At 38.9% G+C, this 23,266-nt stretch overlaps 6 protein-coding genes across 6 annotated transcripts in view; 3 read left to right on the top strand and 3 right to left on the bottom strand.

Annotated features, from left to right (window-relative positions):
• Positions 1–2,256, top strand: LOC18023586 (RNA exonuclease 4). The gene is made up of 9 exons (XM_006406955.2): positions 1–126; positions 216–297; positions 378–456; positions 871–952; positions 1,105–1,213; positions 1,356–1,444; positions 1,525–1,589; positions 1,714–1,792; positions 1,899–2,256. Exons 1-9 carry the CDS (start codon positions 43–45, stop codon positions 2,061–2,063), a joined length of 834 nt encoding a protein of 277 aa, XP_006407018.1. The 5' UTR covers positions 1–42; the 3' UTR covers positions 2,064–2,256.
• Positions 2,257–3,950: 1,694 nt separating this feature from the next.
• LOC18023584 (reticulon-4-interacting protein 1, mitochondrial) lies at positions 3,951–6,270 on the top strand. Its single transcript, XM_006406953.2, has 7 exons — positions 3,951–4,315; positions 4,529–4,756; positions 4,891–4,964; positions 5,101–5,260; positions 5,355–5,474; positions 5,612–5,720; positions 5,829–6,270. Exons 1-7 carry the CDS (start codon positions 4,085–4,087, stop codon positions 6,005–6,007), a joined length of 1,101 nt encoding a protein of 366 aa, XP_006407016.1. The 5' UTR covers positions 3,951–4,084; the 3' UTR covers positions 6,008–6,270.
• Positions 6,271–10,264: 3,994 nt separating this feature from the next.
• Positions 10,265–12,646, top strand: LOC18023583. The gene has a single exon (XM_006406952.2). The coding sequence runs from the start codon at positions 10,471–10,473 to the stop codon at positions 12,496–12,498; it is 2,028 nt and encodes a 675-aa protein (XP_006407015.1). The 5' UTR covers positions 10,265–10,470; the 3' UTR covers positions 12,499–12,646.
• Positions 12,647–12,694: 48 nt separating this feature from the next.
• Positions 12,695–14,402, bottom strand: LOC18023582. Its single transcript, XM_006406951.2, has 4 exons — positions 13,947–14,402; positions 13,589–13,813; positions 13,150–13,175; positions 12,695–13,055 (listed from the first exon to the last, which is right to left on the bottom strand). The coding sequence occupies exons 1-4, from the start codon at positions 14,340–14,342 to the stop codon at positions 12,860–12,862; spliced, it is 843 nt and encodes a 280-aa protein (XP_006407014.1). The 5' UTR covers positions 14,343–14,402; the 3' UTR covers positions 12,695–12,859.
• A 265-nt stretch (positions 14,403–14,667) lies between these two features.
• On the bottom strand, positions 14,668–15,853 carry LOC18023581. The gene is made up of 2 exons (XM_006406950.2): positions 15,212–15,853; positions 14,668–15,099 (listed from the first exon to the last, which is right to left on the bottom strand). Exons 1-2 carry the CDS (start codon positions 15,851–15,853, stop codon positions 14,734–14,736), a joined length of 1,008 nt encoding a protein of 335 aa, XP_006407013.1. The 3' UTR covers positions 14,668–14,733.
• Positions 15,854–16,834: 981 nt separating this feature from the next.
• Positions 16,835–23,266, bottom strand: part of LOC18023580 — an 8,306-nt gene continuing 1,874 nt past the window's right edge. Inside the window, exons 2-7 of the mRNA XM_024159485.1 lie at positions 22,171–23,259; positions 21,634–21,774; positions 19,747–21,508; positions 19,326–19,579; positions 18,218–19,077; positions 16,835–18,138 (exon numbers count right to left, since the gene is read on the bottom strand). Coding sequence (XP_024015253.1) covers positions 16,974–18,138; positions 18,218–19,077; positions 19,326–19,579; positions 19,747–21,508; positions 21,634–21,774; positions 22,171–23,259 — 5,271 coding nt within the window. The 3' untranslated portion in view covers positions 16,835–16,973. The remainder of the gene's footprint in view (positions 18,139–18,217; positions 19,078–19,325; positions 19,580–19,746; positions 21,509–21,633; positions 21,775–22,170; positions 23,260–23,266) is intronic.

Genomic DNA, 23,266 nt, shown 5'->3' with positions numbered 1-23,266 from the left:
CAACCATTTTTTTCTTTCTAAACAACCCGGCGAACGAAAAAGATGAATTCTGATCTGAAGAGAAAGCAGAAGAAGATAAATCCTAAACCCGTTCAATTAAACCCTAATTGGTCACTCCTCCAACAAGTTCGTCACTTTCTTTCTCTTAGCTTATCTTTCTTCTTTCAGACTTTGTTCAACCATTGATTTTTTTTGGTTCGTCATTGTCCTCGCAGAAGCTGAAATCTGATTTCCATAGCACGGGCAATCGAAAATCTTCAAATAATGGCAACCCCGAAAATCCCAGCTCCGTATTAGGTAGTGTCCAACTGAAAAATTCGAGCTTGAAGTTTGGGTTTGGTTTCTCAGTTGTTCTAACGTACGCAGAAAACTTGCAGGGAAGCGGAAGGAGAGACCTGACTCGGAGGTGGACGTTCCTAAGATTAATCCCTTAACTCCGGTCAATGATGATTTCAGGTGGGTCATGTTTGCTGTTTGCTCTGTGGAATTTTTGTCACAAAATGCTGTTAGTTGCTAGATGATGATTATCTAGCTGAAGAAATACTCAATGTAATTGACAACACTTTTGAAACATTTTTTGTGTGTGGACTTCATGAGTTTTACTTGTTAGTGTCTTCCTGCTCTGGAAAAATTAACTGTAGGTTTCTTTAGGTTCTCGGATTATCTTGTACAGAACCTTTAGCTAAGCTGAAATTTTCCTCTTCTTTTCACTATTCTGAATGTTGATCGTTGTGGAACTGACTTAGGCTACATCAATAGCTAAGCAGTGCTGAGAAATTTCTCTAAGCAAAGAAAGAAAGGTTCTTGCTTATATCTGTTCCTTTGTTTTTTAGAAACCTGTGTACCGAATCTTACCAACCTTCTGGGTAGTTTGACAGATGAAGTGGCTATGGATTGCGAAATGGTTGGTGTCAGTCAAGGAACCAAAAGCGCCCTTGGACGAGTTACCTTGGTATACATTGCTTTTCTAAGTAGCTTATTTGTTTTTTGGAATCATGATGCAATTTCACGACGGCTTTCTCTTAAATCTATTTTCTTGAGTAGTGTATATATCTCCTCTTCTACATAAAGGTGACTTGGTTATTTCACTTATGTTATTGACAGGTTAATAAATGGGGGAATGTTCTGTACGATGAGTTTGTCCGTCCAATAGAACGCGTTGTTGACTTCCGAACGCATATTAGCGGAATTCGACCTCGAGACTTAAGAAAGGGTTGGGTTTTTTAACTTTTATCGTTTTGTACCTTCTTTCTTGAATCTGTCAACATTCTTGACCTTTGTTCCTCCGAAAACTTAGGCTTTTAGGGTGGAACTCTGGAACTTTGATATTAAATTTAATTTCTTTTGAGCCTCAGCCAAAGATTTTTGCGTTGCTCAGACCAAAGTAGCGGAGATGATCAAGGGAAAGATTCTCGTGGGACACGCCTTGCACAATGATCTCAAGGTCCGCAGGTTTCACAACTCTGGAATCTGGTTAAATTGCCATTACATGTTTTTTTTAACAGAATTAGACTAATGCAACAGGTCTTGCTGCTATCTCACCCGAAAAAGGACTTAAGGGACACAGCAGAGTATCAGCCCTTTCTCAAGTACTTACACTTCAGCAACCCCTCTCTCTTTTATCTCTGACTGATTCTTGTCACACTTTCGCTTTCCCAAAATGTAAACCTTTTGATCGAATCCTAATTAACTCACCTGTAATTTTCCAAATAGGGACAAAACCAGGAAGTCTCTAAAACATCTTGCAGCTGAGTTTCTTGGAGCTGACATTCAAAACGGAGAGCACTGCCCTGTAAGTGTGTACATCTGAGTAAAAACTAACATCTTGGATTCCATTTCTTTTTTAAATGTTCTGGATCTGCAATTCTCAACTCTGTATCCGTGGCAATCCGTGGCAGGTTGATGATGCACGAGCTGCGATGCTGCTTTACCAGAAGAACAAAAGAGAGTGGGAGAGAAATGTGAAAGACCAGATACGGATGAGGCTGAAACAAAAGAAGCGTAAGCCTAAGAAGAAGGTAAAGGAAGGGAAGGCTTCCACCAATCACACCCCAATTGTTTGAATCAATCGAGAGCAAAAGCTGAGTAAACAGAAACCAAGTATCGCTGAAAAGTTTTGGTCTTCTTTTCTTTTTCATCTATTCTTGTTGTGGGCGTTTGATTCTTCTTACTTCTTAGCATAAAGTTCCTCAAATGTACCATCTTGTTGTATACAAGTTCATCACATGTATTATCAAATTTACTCTTCTCAAAAGGTTTGCAGACTTATTCAAGTTCTTCGGTTCGGTTTTGTCCCATTCCAGTTGAGTTTGGGGAACTTTAGAATATTGTAGAATGCAAAACCACTATACTCAAATCACCTGTACTAGTTGATGTTAACCTTGGATCATATGGAAGGATAATAGTTTTGGTTCGCACAGAGAAGTTAGGCCATCTCCAACCATGCACCAATACACCAAATTTAGTGTTGATTCTTCTCCAATGATGCACCCAATTTTTTTTTTTGGTGTTTTGTGAATAGTGTTATACTATTCACAACACCAATCATTAAAATATTATTTTTTCCTATTTACTCAAATAATTATATTATTATTTATTAATTAATTAAATTATATTGGTTTTAAGAGTGTAGGATCCATTCTTGTAATTTAGAATTGCACAAAATTTTGTTATTAATATGTAAATAAATTAAGATTAAAAATTCGTGATAAAATTTAATTAAACATTTAAACATAAAATTACTAAATAAAAACAAAAAAAACATTAAAAAAAATCTAAATACAACAAAATAATTTTAAAGACATAATATAACCTTAAACAATATTCTAATAATTTGGATTACCATTTCCGCTAAGATAATGATAGTATGGGGTATAATCTTGTTGGTCACTTGGTGATATTAGGTCTTCTCTTTGATTTTGTTCTCCTTGGATATGGTCTCTTTGAATTTGTTCTCTTTGAGTTGGATCTCCTTGATACTGAAATTCTCGATATTGAGATTCACGATATTGGCTTTGAGAACTCTCTCCGTGCCCTCCATATTGGTTTGATGGCGATCTTCTACTCAGAATTTCCGCTCTTTGACTTTCAATATATGCACGACATGCTAGAATCTAGAACTCAAATCCGCGAATAATATTTTCTGCTCTTGTTTCATTCTTCGTAACTCAAGCTTCTGTCTTCGAATTTCAACTTTTTCAGAAGAATGTTTAGCAAGAGCTTTGGTAAGCTTTTCATTTTGCTCCAAAATTTTTTTAAAATTCATCTTGTTGTTTTTTCTTTGATTTTTTCACACCCATAGGTCTCTGAGATAAATTAGTAGTGATTTCTTCGTTATTCATATTTAGATCAAATGAATTCATACCAGGGGATGGCGATGATTCATCTTGGAATGATGGAGATGACATCACATTACGACTTTTTTCTTGGAATGCAGAGAATCTAGAATTCTGACTGTTTGAAAATTTTTCTGAACATTTGTGGTTAGAATATGTTAATTCTGAAAATTTGTATAATATAATTTATCTTTTAGTATTTTTTTATTGATTGTAATTTTTTTTTTGTCGACAATTTTTGTTTTTTTATCACCGAATGTAATGTTATATCAAATTTATAGTTAATCTATTTTATAAATAATAAGTACTCATCAAAATTATGAAAAAATAAAGAGAATTTTAAATTTAATAATATAATAATATAAAAGATTGTTTTTAATGTAATATTTGGTGTTGTGGTTGGAGATGAAAAAAAACATTATTTACTTTTACACTAAAATTTACACTATTCATGACACCAAATTTGGTGCTATAGTTGGAGATGGAACTGACAAATGCCGCTTGATTTACTAAGTTTCTGGTCGAATCGGTTCGGTTTAGAAAAACCGGTTAATTGAAAGCTACGTTTGCATGTACAGTCAAGTAAACAAATCCGCTCTGCGGACGCAAATGCTGCCACGTCTTAATTTTCCGTTTCTGTGTAAACAAAACAAAACCTAAAAGGCTAAAATAGAAGACGACGCAGGTTTTCGCATCGGCGAAGAAGAAGAAGAAGAAGCTAGTAAATTGATTTCATAGACGCCGGAGAAATGCGAGTCATGAGATCGTTGCGCGGTAATTCTAGTGCGGGATTGGTTTTCCGGCCGGCGAGGCTAAGTTCTCTTCGGAGCGTCTTTACCGGTTGCCGTGCTGTGATGCTGCCTCGCTTTGGCGGTCCGGAGGTTTTGGAGCTCCGGGAGAATGTTCCGGTGCCGAATCTTAATCCCAGTGAGGTTCTCGTCAGGGCGAAAGCTGTATCCGTGAACCCTCTTGATTGCAGAGTGAGTTGTTCTCTACTTGATCCGCTCTGATTTCATTTCTTTAGTGGCATTGGATCTAATCAAGAATTAGGATTGGCGAAATGGGTTATCGTGGATCTCTTACATATGTTGTAGTAGTATGTTATGGTACGAAATTACTAAATCTTAATCATAATCATGTCTTTGAATAAGAGTAGTGAGATTGTTCTGCTGATAATGGCAAATTGAATTCAGATACGAGCAGGATATGGGCGTTCTGTATTCGAACCACATCTACCTATTATCATTGGACGCGATGTCAGTGGCGAAGTTGCGGCGATTGGGAATTCAGTGAAGTCGTTTAAAGTAGGACAACAAGTTTTTGGTGCATTGCATCCCACGGCGTTAAGAGGTACTTACAGTGATTATGGAGTTCTTTCTGAGGAAGAACTCACTGAAAAGCCATCATCGGTTTCTCATGTGGTAAGTAGGAAGTTCGAATACCTCTCTATCTTTGGCTATTGGTTTTTCGATTGATCAGAATGTCTTAATTCGCCATCCATTTGATTGTTTTTGGTTATGAGTGTTCAGCTCTTCTTTTTGTCTGCCTCTTGTAGGAGGCATGTGCCATTCCTTTCGCAGCCTTGACTGCTTGGCGCGCTTTAAAGAGTAATGCTCGGATTATCGAAGGGTATGATTTTGAGAAACTATAAATTGTCTGCATGTGGCAGGACGCTCAGACTAATTCACCTTTCAACATTAATACTGATGCTTTCGTGTTATTCTTCTGCTACTATGGACTCAACTTAAAACCTTTCTCTTTGCAGGCAAAGACTATTAGTTTTTGGAGGAGGAGGAGCAGTAGGGTTTTCTGCAATCCAGCTCGCTGTAGCCTCTGGGTGTCATGTTACAGCTTCTTGTGTCGGGGAGACCAAAGATAGAATACTAGCAGCTGGTGCCGAGCAAGCGGTTGACTACACTACCGAGGTAGTGGCACTAGTTGTTTATTTATCTGCTGATCTAAAGTAGAGCCATGATTATCTTGCTCCGATACATGAACCTGAATCTGTTTCACGGACAGGACATTGAGTTGGCAGTAAAAGGAAAGTTTGACGCTGTGTTGGATACTATTGGTCGGCCTGAAACCGAGAGAATAGGCATCAACTTCTTGAGGAAGGGTGGAAACTATATGACTCTCCAGGTATATAATATTTCTTGAGTTTCTGTTTTACGAGGTACAGTGACCTTGGTTGCTAACTTGCTTAGGTCTTGGAATTTGCTTAACAAAAGCTTTTTTTGTTATTTTTTAATGTTCTCGTATGCATTTATCTATTGAAGGGTGAGGCTGCATCATTGACTGATAGATACGGTTTTGTGATTGGGCTTCCGCTTGCAACTTCACTCTTGGCGAAGAAAAAGATACAATATCAGTATTCTCATGGAATAGGTATATGATAGATCCTGCATTAGTCTCTCTCTTTACTTTTGCAGGAACTATTCTCATTAAGCTTTTTGAGTAGAAAAGGTAAATCTGACTGTGGTGAACTAATAACAGACTATTGGTGGACGTATATGAGGGCTGATCCTGAGGGTCTGGCCGAGATTCAGCGGTTAGTTGGAGCCGGAAAGCTAAAGATACCTGTGGAAAAAACATTTCCGATAACCGAAGTTGTAGCAGCTCATGAAGCCAAGGAGAAGAAGCAGATTCCGGGTAAGGTGGTGCTAGAGCTCTGAACTACATAGATAAATATAGTAACAGTAATAATACCTGCATAGCTCTCTAGCAGTTGTTCTTTCTAGATATTACACGCATGAGGAACAAATGTCTTTGCGTCTGGAGTTTTCTGTAAATGAGATCTATCAGGCTTAGATTGAGATCAAGAACTTGAAGTTTCTGTATAGACTTTCCAAATGGTTTGTTTTATTTCGACGTGTCTTTGTTGCAACTTGCAGTAAAACAACTAAGCCAAGTAATGAAAATGGTTTAGAACTTTCCTCTCATTTTAGTTGTCACCTATTGTAGGTGAATCTTATCATAACTAAGAATGATCTCTCCTCAACATATTACTCCAGCAATAAACAAAACGATCACTGTAATATACGGGATTTTGATGTTCTTGTGGATTAAACATGGGAGTTGTAGAAAATCTTGAAACTATTACTTTACTATGAGATTTGAACCCCGGATCTAAAGGTGTAAACTACTGAACCATGAGATAACGTAGATGTGATTTCAATTTAAATAAGACATACACTGAAGGTGTAATCCATGAGACAACGTAGATGTAATCTTAATTTAAATAAGAGATACATAAATGTGTGACTCGAAGCCAAAGTTGATCACATGATAGAACAAATCTCACAAAATCAAAATCCAAACTCAGCATAAGCAATGATCTCTATTTTTTTTAGTACATGGTTAAAATAAGGCTTAAAGACCCTCCTAGTAGTTAATTGGATTAAAAAATGTCTGGAAATGCCATTAAAAGCATAACATGGCAGAGTTAATCAGGTTATTAAATGTATGTTTTGTCTGGTTCTCGTCCTTTAATGGTCTCTAGTCAAACTCTTCTCTCCTTTGCCAGATCAGCAAACAACGAAGTTTTTCTTACGCGCTACTATGCGCGTGTTCTTCTCAACGAGTAAACTCTGGCTGACGTCATCAGTGAGACCGAAACATTCTCTTTCCTTCCAGGTCTTTGGAAACTTTTTTGTGTCTGGTAAAATGTTATTGCTTGCTGCAAAAGAAAAAAGTCTTCGAAATCCAAACCTTGTTCAGTTCTGTAACTTCTTCTAAATATCTAGTAAAGATTATCCCTACATTCTACTACTCTACATACTCATTATCTTGGGGACCAATGAGCACATGTTTTTATGTCATCATATTTATTGCCATAAAATCACTTTGATACCTTCCATCTCTATAAAATCGATTTGGCAATTATTGTATACAACAATGTTATTGTTTTGTTACATTTTTATACTAGTCATAGAATTATTATTTGTTTTGTATAATATAATTTCTTCAAATCATTCAAATTTGTCTTTATAACTAACAATAAAAAAATAACCGAAGGGAGTATGCATTTAGTATCTACTATATATGGTTAAGAAATACATTTTTTCTGTTTTTGTCACAAAAAATTCTGTATTAGTCTAGTTGATAAATAAATTAATTAAAAGTAGAAGAAGTGTTATCAAGATCATGTTAAGGCTATGCAATGACCTATAGTGTGGTCCTTTAGTCTTTTAATGGTCTGGTCAAACTCCTTTCTTCTCTCTCTTTCTGTAATATGACTGCCACATCACCCACCCATCTTCCTTCATTTTTTTCTGTTTATTAAGACCGTTACTTCGCGGTTCATTACACATAGTTCACGCGCGTGTTTTTTCACGCCCTTCTCTTCGTCGTGATCTTATCGTAACTTTGATGTTCATCCATCTTTATATGTACAAATGGATAAATTGATTGATGAAAATAAAATAAAAAGAGAATGATTAATGTGTCAAAGAAAAAAGAGATTAAATTCATATTCAATTTGTACATGGAAATCCGCTTCTTATGCTTACAAGTTTTTTTGGATTAAGAGATATTTGATCGATTGTTTATTTTTGGATTGAATAATAAGTGAAAACACGTATGTATTCTCTATATGAATTAACAAATACTTCAAAGAGTTTTAAATTTGAGAATCTCTTTTGAATTTTAGTTTGATTTTGTATCTATTGATCAAACGAAAATTATTTTTTGCTGAGTAGTATAGAAACATATGACCTATTTGGAAAGAGCTACTCTAAAACCTGTCTTTTTATAAGATCTCTGGTTTTTCAATCGGTGAAGTCTTCACGAGCTGCTTATTCGCCTTAAATACGCTCTTCGGGACACAGAGAACTCCCTGAACTTCCTTTTTGTTGATTTTTAACTATTTGATAATCTCTTGCTTTATAAACTGAATTATCTAGGAGTATAATTTGTGTCTAATTATATGACCATATACTCCAGTAACATAATGGTAAAGAGGAGAGTGGGTCCGGCTCCTTAAGTGCTACAAAAAGCGACACGACGTGCCCTTAGTTTCATACTTTCATGCATCCACAAGAAAGTAAGTTAAGTGACAACTTCACGAGAAGAAAACTCAAAAAGTTGCATTATAAAATTAGATTAAATATATAAAAAATGTAATGATCATAACTAAAATAAGAAAAACAACGGCCATATTATCGACTCATTACCCTATCTCTCGGTAGTCCGATCACGTGCAAACTTTCGCTTCTATAATGCTTTTATTATGTTATACAATAAGGTTTTTCTTCTTTAATCAATTATTAATATTATTATACAGTATCTGTGCTATTATTTGTCTTCGACCGCATTTCGCCCAAACCATGTGACTAGGATTTTCGGTCTTTGTTTTTATCATTATGAAAAAAGAAAAATCTAAGACGATGGCCCCTTAATTGATATTTTAGAAAGATTGAATAAGAAAAACAAATTTTATTTTCACTCTCTCCACCTTCTTCTTTGTGTTTTGGTTATTTTCCGCTTTGTAATCCCAAATGTTTTGGTAGATGAAGATGAGTAAATCTCAATCATATATCCAAGAACCAGGGCCGGCACATGGCACATAGCAAGTGTGACCTGTGATACAACACTGAGCTCAATATGACTTGAAGCTTATTATAGTTTTTAAAATATTTGTTTTTTAAAAAAACTTATAGAAAAATACAAACAAATTTTAAAAACAACATATAATATCAAGTGTCAACATAATATAAGGTTTTTAAAAAGCTTTTTTTGTCATAATTAATTTTATTCTCATTGTTTTTAAGTGATTTATAACATATATATTTGATTTTTTTATAGATTTTTTTCATATATTTTTGATGATCGAAGTGTTTAATATTAAATAATAATCATTATTTATAAAAATTATTTAATGATTGTTTACTCACTTTTCACTCCTATATATAGTAAATGTTTTTATTAGTTAGCATATAAATATTTTGAAAAACTATATATTATAAGGTCTATTGTAAATTAATAGCACAGGGTCTCATATTTGATCAAAACGGCACTGCCAAGAACATACGTACATGCTGATGAAAAACAGGATATACCAAGTACTATATATATTCTCGCAAAGATCCATTTTAATATCCTTAACGACCCGTATCAATCAACAACATACCATCCACAAATCAATATGCAAATCATCAGAATTATTGAAAATTATTTTATTGTTTCCACAACTGTATATATTCATAAGAGGGTTGAAAGAGAATCATTTTGATAAAATCCACAAACACTAGATAACAAAAAATGCTATCTTCATATATATTTACTATACTAGATAAATACACATTACAATTTGCAGCCAAATGGTGGCTGTGGTTCACTGTTTTTATTTTCATGTTATATTCATACAGATTATTCACAATCTTTCCAAAATGCACCTGTTATAAATTACCATCGAAAAGATCCATTCCACATATTATGACATACATATATCTTCCAAAATACCCAACAGCAAATTTTGGTGAGGTTTTAAGAAACACTTGGTCCACGGGGTCCAATTAATAGTCTAGTTACAAGAAGAGAAAAATATCCTAAAACTTTTGAAAATCACAAAAAGTCATATCTTTTGAAAAATTAAAACTTTGTATTATACTAGTAGCATTATTTTTTCACCAAAATCCAAAAGCGCAAAAGAGAAAGATTAGGAAAACAATACATGCAAATACACAAGAGACATGCGTGTCTGAGTGTTTGTGTTTTCGGGAAAGCCAATACCTTTAGTGTGCACATGTGTGTATCCACACCCTCCACAGACGTACGAACCCTTTTAACTCATTATTTCACTCTCATGGGCCACACATCTTTCACTCTCCTCAAATTTACTAATTTACCCCTTTCATCAGGAACCATTACCACAGAATTCATATACACACAAGAGCTAATGTTTGGATAAGTCAAAGCCGATTATTGAGATTTAGGAAGAACGAATCTTTCCCCTATAACCAGATCGAGGGGTACTTTGGTAATTTTGAACGGACCCCCACAAGTCTCTCGATTCCGTTACACTCTGAAGTCTGAAACAGATACTACTATACTATACTATCTCCAATGGCGATGGTTACTTCACTCTCTCAGTAAAAAAAGAAAACAGAGAAAAAAAGAAAAAACAGAGAAGATAACAATGGCGGAAACTGAGAGACCCCACCGATCTTCAAGTATTAACAGCAGCAACACAGCGAATGCTTCTTCTTCTACGGATCTATTCATTTGCTTCACATCTCGTTTCTCTTCTTCTTCCTCCATGCGTCTCTCTTCCCTCAGCCCCGCTCGCTCCGCCTGTCTCACCACTTCTCTCAGCCGTCGTCTCCGCACCAGCGGCAGCTTAAAGAACGCTTCCGCCGCCGGAGTTCTCAACTCTCCGATGTTCGGCGCCAATGGTCGGAAGAGATCTGGATCTGGCTACGACAACAACAACAACAACAACATCGAGCCTTCGTCTCCGAAGGTGACGTGTATCGGACAGGTTAGAGTGAAGACTAGGAAGCATGTGAAGAAGAAGATGAGAGCGAGATCTAGACGGAAAGGTGAGACGAGTTTCAGGAGATCCTCAAGCGACCAAAACGACGGAGGAGGTTGCCGTTTCGACGCGACTGAAAACCGTTGGGTGCATCTTCCGGTGACTATCTGCGAGTCCTTGAGAGCGTTCGGCTCCGAGCTCAACTGCTTCTTCCCCTGTAGATCCTCGTGCACCGATAGTAGCCATCACGACAGAGATCGAGATGGGAGGCGAGTCGAGGGTAACGGCGACGGATGCGGCGGCGGAGGAAACTCGTGCGGCGCTGTGTTCACGCGGTGGTTTGTGGCGGTGGAGGAGACGGGAGGGAGGAGGAGAGAGATTGAGCTCGTGGTGGGTGGAGAAGACGACGCGGAGGAGGATAGGAGGAGTCGCCGGAGACACGTGTTCGAGGGGCTTGATTTGAGCGAGATTGAGATGAAGACGGAGGAGAAGAAAGAGAGGGAAGAAGTTGGACGGATCAGCATCTGCTCTCCGCCGAAAAACGCTTTACTGTTGATGCGGTGTAGATCTGATCCGGTTAAGGTGGCGGCGCTAGCGAACCGGGTTCGAGAGAGGCAGTTGTCACTTAACGATGTCGCGCAAGGAGGAGATGAGGAGGATGACGAAGAGAGAAGAAGACGGTTTGAGCTTGATTTGGAAGACAAGAAACGGATCGAGTTGTGCGAGAAATGGATTTCCGGCGAGACAACAGTGGAGGAACAAGTCGTAGCTCCAGCTCCAGCTCCAGTTGCAGAAGCACAAGTTTCTTTAGCTTCAAATCCAGCGAAAGAGGAAGAAACAGTCCAAGTTCTCGAAGATTCGACTGTACAAGCAGAAGAAGAAGAAGCTTCGAAAATCCAGGAGGTTGATTCGTTTGATGAAGAAATTGAAGCGACGTTCATAAAAAGCATCGAAAACGATATCAGAAACGCCATAGAGGAAGAGGAGCATATGGCTGAGATGGAAGAATTATCGGCGGCGGCTAAAGCAGAAGAAGAAGAACAAGAAGAAAGCAGAGAGATTGCCTCTGTAACGCCAAACGTAGAAAGATCCGAACAAGGAAACCGAGAACCCGACCCGAGTCCGGAAGTGATAACGAGAGGAAGTCAGCTGGAGGAAACAACAACGGAGAAGGAGAAGACGACGCCGTATAAAGTGTTACCGGATTGTCTATTACTAATGATGTGTGAACCGAAGCTATCAATGGAAGTCTCAAAGGAGACTTGGGTCTGCAGTACAGATTTCGTCAGATGTTTACCGGGAAGACCTCCGGCGAAGAAGATACCGGAAACTGCCGGAGATCATAATCATCAACCTAAGAAGCGAACCGTCGTCGCAGTTGATTCCACCGCTTCTTCTCGCCGGCGTTCAATCGATAAACCACCGGTTCACCATGCGATGTTACAGCCGCCACGGTCATCGTGCTCATATCCAGCAGCTCCGCCGATAATTACGGCGGCTGTGGGGGTTGGGGAGCAGAAGGTAGCCGGAGCTAATAAGGTGTACGAGCCACCAGTGCTGCCACGTTGCAAATCGGAGCCTAGGAAGTCAGCTTCGAAGCTTGCGCCGGAAGCTTGTTTCTGGAAAAATCGGAAGCTGGAGCCGCATCCTCCAGCTACCGTCGGAGTCGGCGGCGCCGGAGTAGGGTTCTAGATGAAAGGAGGAGACTTGAGTTGGAATAAACAATTAGTATTTGGGTGTAATAGTAATTTCAGAAATACTATTTGTCCTTGTTTGTAAATTAGTTTTGTTAGTCATAATTCATTTTCATTCGCAAATGCCAATGTTGTTTCCATGAAAATCTGTATCCTTCTTTTGTCCATTAGTCTAATGTCTGTCTCTCTGGTTGATAAAGTCCCATCGAAACTAACAATTAATCACTTGCCAACAAACAGATACATAGTTACAATAAATCCAAATGAAAAAATAATTTGAATATATATTTGCTATTGTGAATGTAGATATATTATCATTACATGTTTTCAAAGTACAAAATACAAATACTAAGACCAGACTAATCACCTGAACTTTGATCCTCATTGCTTTTATTTACTTCAGAGTCGTTACCTGATGAGTCTCCAGGCTCTGTTGTGGCCTTCATGTCATCAGACTCTTCATTAAAAGCTAGTTGGCCAGAGTAAAGGAGAAGTCCGATCGCGTTGATACCGAAAACAAATGTTGCTAGATAGCATATACCGTTGATAATAGTCCTGCAAAAAAAAAAAACAGTTAAGTCCGTATAAGCCATTGCGAGAATAATTTGAGATGCATACAGAGAAGGTGGTAAAGCTTATATATATATACCTTACGGTTACTGTGATTTGCCTAACCTGCAAGAGATAGAAGACACAGATGATGCTTTTTAGAGAAAGATTAGGGTTTCAACAAATTATAGTTCTTTCACTCAATGAATGTATAGCTAGTCCGCATATAGAATTATAGAATCCTCTAGTAGACAAGCAATGATCAAAACAGAGATTCATGTATCGACTAGAATAGGTCCTTGGCATAATGAATATAGCTAGTTGCACATTGAATTCAAAATGGGGGAAAAGCTTATCCATCACTCTCTTTATCTCTCAGTTATGGGGGGCATTTACAGATATTAAGACCATGATGATACTTGGGACAGAAGGTAAATGTTACTTGCCCTAACTAAACCCAACACCCAAAGCAAAGATAGACTGACACAAGCAACAAATGATCAAAAGGATTAAAAGAAAGAGAGAAGAAGAAAACGAACCGAGAAGTTATCAGAAATGGTCTGGCGATTGAGCGACGATTCAATGGTGAGAGTGAACTTGTAAAGAATGAGAGCAATGACTCCAGCTGAAATCGCACCGAGAAACGCCTGAGCCGCCGATGGAGTTGACTTACCGTCTTCAATGGGAGTTGAGCTTATTGCTTTGAGACTCTCCATTGCCTCTTCTTTCAACGATTTCTTCTTTGCTCCAGATGATCTGAATGTCTACAATTTCACACCCAATCAGACATTTCTCTCTATTTTGGATTATAGTCACGAAATCGCAGAGATTGTTTCTTCCTCGGTGCTATCTTAAGCATGTCTAGGGTTTTAACGAGAGTAGAATTGAAAATTTTACCAGCTCTTTAGAGCGCTTAGCTCGCCGTCGAATCGATCGGAAAAGGAAGATAGTGATGGCACCGGTTAGCATTACGCTGGTGGCCAACTGGAGAGGAGAAGGCTCATCGGAAGTGGCGAAAATGGAGTTTGTAGACGAAAACGGAGATGTAGACGAAGGAGGAAGCTCAATGGGACCATCTTCTTCACCGTCCGCTACATCGGCGATTTCTTTTAAGGCGGATACCCGGAATCTATCGGGTCGGATCCGGGTAAAAGCGGATAGCGAAGGGATTGGAGAGATAGAATCCGGTGGCCGGTAGAGAGAGATGAGACGTGTTTTCCGGCGACGGTGAGGTAGAGAGAAGGCGGAAGTGGAGGAGGAAAAGAGACATTGGTGGCTCTGCAACACTAGCATTTTTCTTAGCCGTCGAAGATTTTTTTTCTCACCATTAACGTCTTCAAATATCCTTTGTCGAAGCTTCTGTCTGGTTTAGAGGGTTCACTCTATCTGAATAATCTTTATAGCAAATTGAGTCAAATTATATATGTTTTTTTGGGAAGTGTGACTATTAAATTCAATTTATTGTTTTTTATCCACTGCGAGTGCATTCTTCTTCCATCAAATTATTAATACTCCAAGTTCGCTTTCGCCGTCAATTCACAAAACCCATAATTATGTTTTTCTTCTTCTTATTTTTGGTAAAATAATAGATGAATATTTTTGAACAGAAAAGGAACGAAAGAATATGGAAATGAGTGTTAAATTTATAGAAATCATTTGTTGTGTTAACGAAAAGGAATGATTTTCAGCATTCTTGCCGAACATTACTTGCGACGGTTCGAGCCCAGAACTTGATTTGCGCTTTCATGTCTCTTCTCGAATCTTTGCGAACCCAAACCGGAATTGGGTTTGACGGTCCCACCACCGCTGCAGACCGGCTTTTCACGGCGGCGCGTGGGACCCTCCTCTGTTCTTCGTCTTCTTTTTCTTGTTTCTTCTCCGAATCAATGTCCAATTCTTTCATCACCAGAATCTCTTTCGTGTCGATGCTGCTTAATGTCTTTCGAAGCGTTTTCCGGTTTGGAATTCTTTGTGACTTGGCGACCATTTCTTGAATAGCTTCCTCTGATCTCGAGTTCCTCGGTGGTCTATGCCTTGGAATGCTTGAAATCTGCAAAAAAAAAGTTTGAAACTTTCTGATCAACATTCAGATTCTCCACAACAGGAAAGATTTAATCAAATCATCCAAAAATAGAAAGTATATAATGAAAAGAAGAGATCACCTTTGGTGTACTCTGTTTCGTCGGAGTAAAACCAGAAGAAGAGCTTGCGATGGCTTCACGAATTAAGAATCCCATTCTTGAATCGTCGCTCTCTTGATCTCGAAACTCATTTCCATCATCTTCTCTTCCTATGTAACTGGGTAATGTCTGAGTTCTCTGCAAACTCACTCCCATCGGGCAACACTGGACACTGTTGTTATTACAACTACTACCAGTTCTGTTCTTTCTAGAACCTTCTTTAATTTCCTTCTCTCGAACCACAGGTTCCTTCTTCTGCAAGTAAGTTCTTCGTTCTTGAACCCTAATCTTCTCAGAGAACTGCCTTCTCATCTTGTTTATCTTCTCAGGCTCGCCTCTACCTTCTTTTGTCTCTGTACACGGCGGTGCAACGGAGTCTGCCCCTGTGGGAGCTTCTAGAAGCTTCTTCTCCGAATCCAAATCTCCAATTTTTGGGAATTCGGGTTTCGGATAAGTAGAAGGGGAAGAAGAAAAAGGAGAAAAAGGGTAAGGATCTGAATGACAGTACCTCAAGATTCTTGATCTTCTGTCAAGTAAGTTATCAAAGAACCAGAAATCTTCGAGAAGATCATCGATGGCTTCGACCTGTTCCAATTCTTGATGATCATTCGAAGTAGGATCCATTTCTTTTTTTTTTTTTTTTAATTCAGACAAGAGATAACAAAAAGAGATAAGTATTTTTGTTCTGTCTTTCTTCTTCTTCTTTTGTTCGGTTTGTATTTGAAGCATAGATTCTGGAGACTTATTAGGAGGTGCCCATGTGGGCAACCATTCAGAACTTATTTTTTGTTTTCAATATTATTTTTAATGTTTTATGTGGATTCAATTTTTTTTTGTTTTATTACATAGAAATAGAAACACAGAGAAAATTGAGTGAAAACAAAAACAAAAATGGAATTAAATAGAGAGACTTATTCCGAATACATAAGATTCTTTCATTTTCCAATTATTCTGATTTTGGAGTCAGTATATATAACTTCCAAGAAAAAAAAAGAATCCATTATCTTTAATTTTATTGAAAAAATCGCATTAAATTTTCATATAGGACGTTGCAGAAACTAAAACTCCATTATTTGACAATTTGATAAACCAAAAAAAGTTTTGGAAAAGAAAAAATAATAATTAAGTATATAAGTGGATAATTAAGATAAAATTATATAATAAATTGAAGGGATTTCTGGCAACAACTAAGAAAAATAAGGGTTTCAACAAAGGTATGATTGCTAAGAAACGGCATAATAATCCCTCATCCCTGTCATGCCAGTCAACATGCCATGTGATTCATAAACTAATATGTAACAAATTGAAAGTTTATATAATCTAAAAGAATTCAGTTTATTATATATTCTTTGTTCTCCATCGCCTCCTACGCGACAGCTAAGAATTATAGTAACCTAATAAATACAAAGTGTTTGATGATTTAAAAAAAAAGTAATGAAAAAGCAAGAAGTCTCGAGCGCTGAACCTTATAGTTTTACATTACGTATGGAAATTAACATTTATTATGATAATTAGCCGTAATCTTTATTGGGTCACATGTGGCTAATGCTGATGGATAGAGAGTGAAATTAGCTGCGTATCTCATCATTTTGCTGCGAGAAAAGAATGCCTTAGGGAAGTTAAGGGAATCACATCGCAGTAAATCAAATCTAGGAGAAACAAGATTTGAGTTTAGGGTCAATGGCAATCAATGGCAGAGACACCAAGTTGATATGAGTAAATAAAAGATAAAAAGATCAATCAATCAAAAAGGCTTCATCTCAGTTGCAATCAACTCTATGAGAGAGCCAAGGCAGAAACTATCGTATTTACAGTGCAAAGCGCGATCATCTTCACTACTTACTGGAACCAATATTCCATCTTTGAAAACGAATAATGGCTCAAGCCAAGTCTTAGGGCTTGGATATGTATTTGCTTCTTCTAAGCTCCGATGCTCTTCAGCAGAATGACCGCAACATTCAACCGAGGCAAGGAAATTACCAGGTAAGCTTTTACAAGAACATGCTTCTTTTTCTGAGCATTCATCACGTTCTTCAACCTCTGCTTCCTGCATAGTGCCATTGTTTTTCGCAGAGATGAACTTTCTAACAGCAGCAATAAGCTCCACTGATAATGAAGACACTGCATCATGTATTCCTTCTGTTGTGATGCAACTCCCACCAAGTCTCAATTCCCGAGTAACTAGTTTATGCATTGACTCTTGGAGGATGGAGACACACTGGGAGCAGCAACGGTACAAACACACAAAACTAGGGTCATCCAGAGGATTGGTGCTTGCAGTTGTATCAACTTGTTTAATTGATTCAGGCATGCTATTTGCAGATTCTAAGCCATGGACGCCGTCCCAGGCTTCACCATTACTTGAGTCAGCTGATTTATGGGGATCTTTCAGGGAGATAGAATTGGATTCCCCAGATCCAATAGAATTGTTTTGGGAATTAGCTTCTCCTTTCAAAGCAGTGGCCGTTGCTGTAGTTCCTACCTCGCATGATCCATGGTGGGTCTCACTCTGTTCATGGTCAGCTGCAGGGGAGTTAAGATCAAGCAGAACAGCCTGCCGAACTGAACTTACGCCTAAATCGTCTATTATCATTGCAGAATTGGAAGTATCATCACCATTCCCTTTGATCAAAGTTAAGCCATCCATACTATGGGTTGTAAGAGGTCCAGTATCTTCAAGAGGTTCATGATTTGTTTCAGTATGACCATTTGTAATCTCTACAACTGGATGATGATTGTCGGCTGCTATAGGGTCTGGACAATCCATGTTTTGGGTATCTTCTTTCGGGTCTTCTTCTGACCCTTTTGGTCGATCAGATATTCCTTGCTCAGTTGGCTCATTCCTCACTGATGGATTGACTAAATAAGACAATGGATTCGTTGACTCTGTTTGAGCATTCAACTCAAAACTGTAAACAATGAAGTTGTGTTAGATACGGAGCAAGTTTTAGAACAAACATACATAAAACAAAATGTTTAACGGCGTACCTTCGCATCGCATATACCCAACTATTAACCAGGTCTTCCAGATAAGCAACTTGAGACAAAATTCGGATATATCGACATCTGTCCTTTCCAGCATCGATTTTCACATTGATCCGCCCAACTAAGAGCTCGAGAACTTTCCGTACCTCAAAGGAGACTTCCCTCAGTGATATATAGGTTCCTCTATACGCTGATAATCCAACAGCAATGAGGCCTCTGACAATGCCAGATGAATCTTTGCCTTTAACATTGTTAGAACCGGGAGCAGTAACTGTCTGATCTGATGAATTACAAGGACAAATGATACACGAATTAAATGGCCAACCTCTCCAAGGACCTGAGACATCAGCACTTGGCCCTTCCTTAAGCTTTGATGTCACCCAACAAAGCTCGGCAAATTGAGGATACCGTAGAATTTGATAACCAAATGTAGAGACAGCTAACTGCAGGCTTGATTTCGCTTTCACATTTATGCTGGTAGGTAATGGTGGAACTTTTACAGAACCATCATCAAGAGGTTTTGATTTAACACCTGCTTCTTCCCCTGCGCCTCGATCAGTATTATTCTGATAATCTACATCTCTGCAACCCTGGTCAGGATCCTCTCTTTTGTATTTTTTCTGTAAGTCATAGTGAGTATGGGTTTCCTGATGCACCAAATGAAGAAATACTTGGATTGCCCGCTTTGACAGCTCAGTAGCAGACAGGTCAATGGCCATGTCCTGGTCAGAATTTTCAACAACTTGTATAGTGAATTGTGGAACAGCCTCAGACATAGTTGGTTGATACTCCTTTGATAAGTCGGTCTTAAAGAACTGTTGTATCTTAGGAGGCAGTAATTTGTAAGGCATGCCAGAAGTAGCCTATCACCAATAAATAAATAAATAAAAACAATTTTTTAGCCTCAAGTGTTGACAGTCTTCTCAGAGACTACTAATCAACAAAGGATACACAAACACTAAGGCTTACACTACCCTTTAAAAAAAAAAGAAAAAAAAACTAACCGATATTAATTGAATAAGAATGAAGACGAGACAGCCCATTATCAACTGCCGAAACAAGGAAAATATATTGGAGAAAAGACATTAAGGAAGTAAAAAGGTAAGCATACCAGAATTATCAACTTTGTGGAAACTCGCAATGACTCTACTTGCTCAAAAAATGTGTTCCAAGCATGTGAAACTCGAACAGAATTCTGCAACTCCATTTTCTCTACCGTTTCTGGGCAAATAGGAGAAGAAGAATTTTCTTTTGCAGAATCATCATCACACTCGACCTCCTCGCTCAGTGGAGACTCTGTCTCTACAGCCCACAAATCAATCCTTGGCATGAATACCACACATGATTTCCTGCTAGCACATTTAACTACAAGCCGGGTGGATATAACAATTAGTACTCTGGAAATGGACTAGAACCAAGCAAATGAAAAAGCTGCAGATGATGAAAGAGTACAAGAAAAAAATGTATGTAGCTGCGAAAATATCATCATCAGGGAAGTAACAGCATGAAAAGTTGAATAAAGAAAGACTTACTTAATAAGTGAGTTACGCCTAGCACCAGATCCCCATTTCCTTCTTGTGAAATTGTTGCCGTGTCTATCTTCTGCATCTCTGCATTGCCAATAAAACAATGCAAGATACAAGAAGCAAGATGTCGTTGACCAGATTTAGGTCCTCCAGCAATAAGCAGTTGGAACCCTGATTTGCTCATTGATTCTAAGTGAGTATTCCCCAAAAGCCCAGGATTTCGGTAGACTCTGTGTACCATGAATTGTGCAGAACCCAAACTGCAGTCGCCAGCACCAGGGGTGCTTGAAACAGATCTAACTGAGTCACATCCTCCATCCAGTATCCCAGCATTAGAAAGTCTCTGAACTATATCCTTTACAACATCTACCTCCTGGAGAAGGCTCTCAACATGAGACCACCAGTAACCCTTAGTTATCTTCTTGTTGCTCAAAGCAGAACGGATCACATTTTCGAAATCAACTGCAGCTTTGGAAAGAAGAGGTGGTAGCACGATGCGCTCTTCAAGATGAAAAGCAACAAGTAAAGAACACAGTGGCGGAAATAAAGAAGGCACCAAGTAAATTGGAAGAGGAGAAGAGAATATATCGCTAGCTGCTTTTCCTGCTCCTCTACGTGAGCATGGGGGTGGGGAGCGGGATAAAGCTTCCAACCAATCTCTTTCTTCAACTGAGAAAAACGGAAGAGCAACACGATTACTACTAGAAATCCCCAACTCTGCAGCAGCCAAAGATTCTTGCAAAGGAAAACTCCTATTCAAGGCAATCATGGCAGCTTGTGTGCAGAGAGCTTGTATATCCGCACCAGCAAAACCGGCAGTTTCTTTAGCAATCCACTTGAGCAAGTATCCAGACACCGGCTTAGGCCACTTCCTAGTATGGAGTGAGATGATTGCAGCCCTATCGTCGAGTGATGGTAGGGGAAAATAGATCTCTCTATCAAACCTCCCTGGCCTTCTTAATGCTGGGTCAATAGCATCAGGGTAGTTTGTTGCACCTATGACCACCACTGAGCCACGCGACTTTAAGCCGTCTAGTAAAGCGAGCAAAGTGGATACAACGGAGCTGTGTGTTTGATCTTGCTGCCTTGACCGCTTAGGAGCGAGACCATCTATTTCATCAAAAAATATGATAGATGGTTGGCATTTTTCAGCGACCTGAAATAAGAGCCTCAACTGGCGCTCAGCATCACCAACGTATTTTCCCAGACAGTCTGCCCCTTTCCGGGCAAAGTATGCAATCCGTCTATTTCCACGAGCAAGGGAACCAATCAGCGCTCGAACCACAAGCGTTTTTCCAGTTCCAGGATGTCCATGCAAGAGGATACCTCTTGGAGGTGTGAGTCCAAGGTTATCAAAGAATTCTGGATATAGTAAGGGTAGAAGAACAACCTCTTTCATACATTGAGTTACACCCTCAAGCCCAGCAACAGAGTCCCATCCCTCAAATGCCTTTCCACTCTCAGAATCAGAGCCTCCGATATACTCGGGAGCAACTCTTTCTAGATCTCGATGTAGTCTCTTGCTTTCACGTTTTAAAAATTCGTCATCTTCACCACATTTCTCAAACCACTTTTCTTCTGCTTCCACATCCTTACGCCAGGCATCATTTGAGTGCTTCCTCATCTCCAATCGCATCCTCTTGGCTTTCATCTTCTTCATTCTGACTTGACACTGACGACCATGGGGTTGGAAATGATATCTATGGTCTGTGCAAGCAATCAGAAATTTACGGTGATCAAAGATGCAACCGTTAGCTCGTGCACAAGGCTGCAAAATACAGAACACCACAAATAAGTTATCAGAGCTTGATATGGTAACAGTTACACATGCAATTTTATTAGCCTATATCTCAGAGGCGAGGAAGAAAAACCAGCGAGGGAGTAGTAATAGACCAAATGATAGGTTCTTGGACATCGATCAACACGACAACCGATGGTTGCCCCAGGTCTTGCACAGCGAGTGCATTTTAATGACTTCCCTCTGCAAAGTGCCGCCCTTATATTTTTTAAGCATCCTACACCAGCAAAGTAAACCTGCAGTACAAGAGTATCGAACATTAACGTCTACAGAAAACATAATTTAGCTAAATAAAATCAATAAGACAGGAAGAGCATAGTTACAATATAAAACAAAACACAATGTAGAGACCTTTGTATGCTTAGATCAAGGAATACAGGATACTAAAACATCAAGAAAATTGTCAGGTTTTTTGTATATTCTGCTCATTAACTGTTGTCTTAAGTTTTCATCAAGAACAGCATTGAAAAATACACAGTGTCAGAGTTCGACCACAAAGTCAGAGATATACCAATATTTACAAGAATGACAACCAAAGAAGACATTACAGAACAACTAAAGATTAAGCGAACACAAAATTGAAAAGAGAAATAAACACTAGTACTGTCACATATAATGTAAGCACACATTACCTCGGGACTCCATACGGCACAATGCTGATGAACCCACGTTCCAGAAATTCCATAACGATCGTTTATAGGGCCCAATAGACGGCCAAGCCATCCAGGATCATCGCCAAAACCATCCAATATGTCATAGTTTGGCTCCTCTGAAGACGAAGACCCGCTATGTGCGTCTATGTCACTGTCACCAATATCTTGTATCAACTTCTTCGGGTGTTTGCCATCAGTACCAACTCCACATAAACCACAGCGCCTGGCTTGTTTAAAGAGAGGCTTACCGAGCCTATCCGATGAATTGCAAACTGAGTCAACAACCTTGTTGCAAGTTTCATTCTGAATAGGCAACTCGTCAAGCATTTCCACACTTTCACCCCCTCTATCCTGAAATTCACTATGTTCTTTGGTCTTATCAGTAGATGGTGCTCCAGAAACACCTCGCTCTCCGATGTCATCATTCTGCTTCAAACTCTCATTAACCTCGATGCTAGGTTTCTGTAGTAGTTCAGGTTGTAAAGTATCTCCTTTTTTTGTCTTAACATTATCAGCAGAATCACTATCATCCCCTAGTATCGCAGTGCCATTTCCACTTTTAGAAACCATTACACCCACCTCCTTATTCTCAGTTCCTTCAACTTCCATCTCAATCTCATTTTCCAATCCTTCCATCTGATCCGCACTCTCATTTTCCACTCCTTCCTTTCTAACTTTAGCATCAGCTGTTGTTCCATCCACGTTGCCTTCAATCTCACTTCCTGTCTTCTCTGAACTACCTTGTGTTTCACTTTCGCCCTCTTCATCACTATCCTCAATCTCATTTTCAGGACTATCTGTTCCATCCTCACTCTCAGTCTCCGTTCCATCAACTTCAGCTTCATTTTCACTCTCTAAAACAACTGATCTTTTGATAGTCCTCACCTTCTCATCCTCCTCTCCAGCTTCACTGTCAGCGTGCGTTGATTCCTCTGACTCGCTAGCACTCTCATCTTCCGCATTACTGGTATCTGACTCATTTTCCCCATCTTCCGAACTTTCAGATTCGTGAACTCCCACTTGCGTTTTTGTTTTCATCAGTTTCCCACCATTAGAAGCTCCTCTTTCCTCTTCT

This window comes from Eutrema salsugineum, unplaced genomic scaffold (assembly GCF_000478725.1).
Source record: "Eutrema salsugineum unplaced genomic scaffold, Eutsalg1_0 scaffold_13, whole genome shotgun sequence".
NCBI classification, from domain to species: domain Eukaryota; kingdom Viridiplantae; phylum Streptophyta; class Magnoliopsida; order Brassicales; family Brassicaceae; genus Eutrema; species Eutrema salsugineum.
Note: the sequence above shows the minus strand (reverse complement) of the source record. Positions and strands in the feature narration are given on the sequence as shown.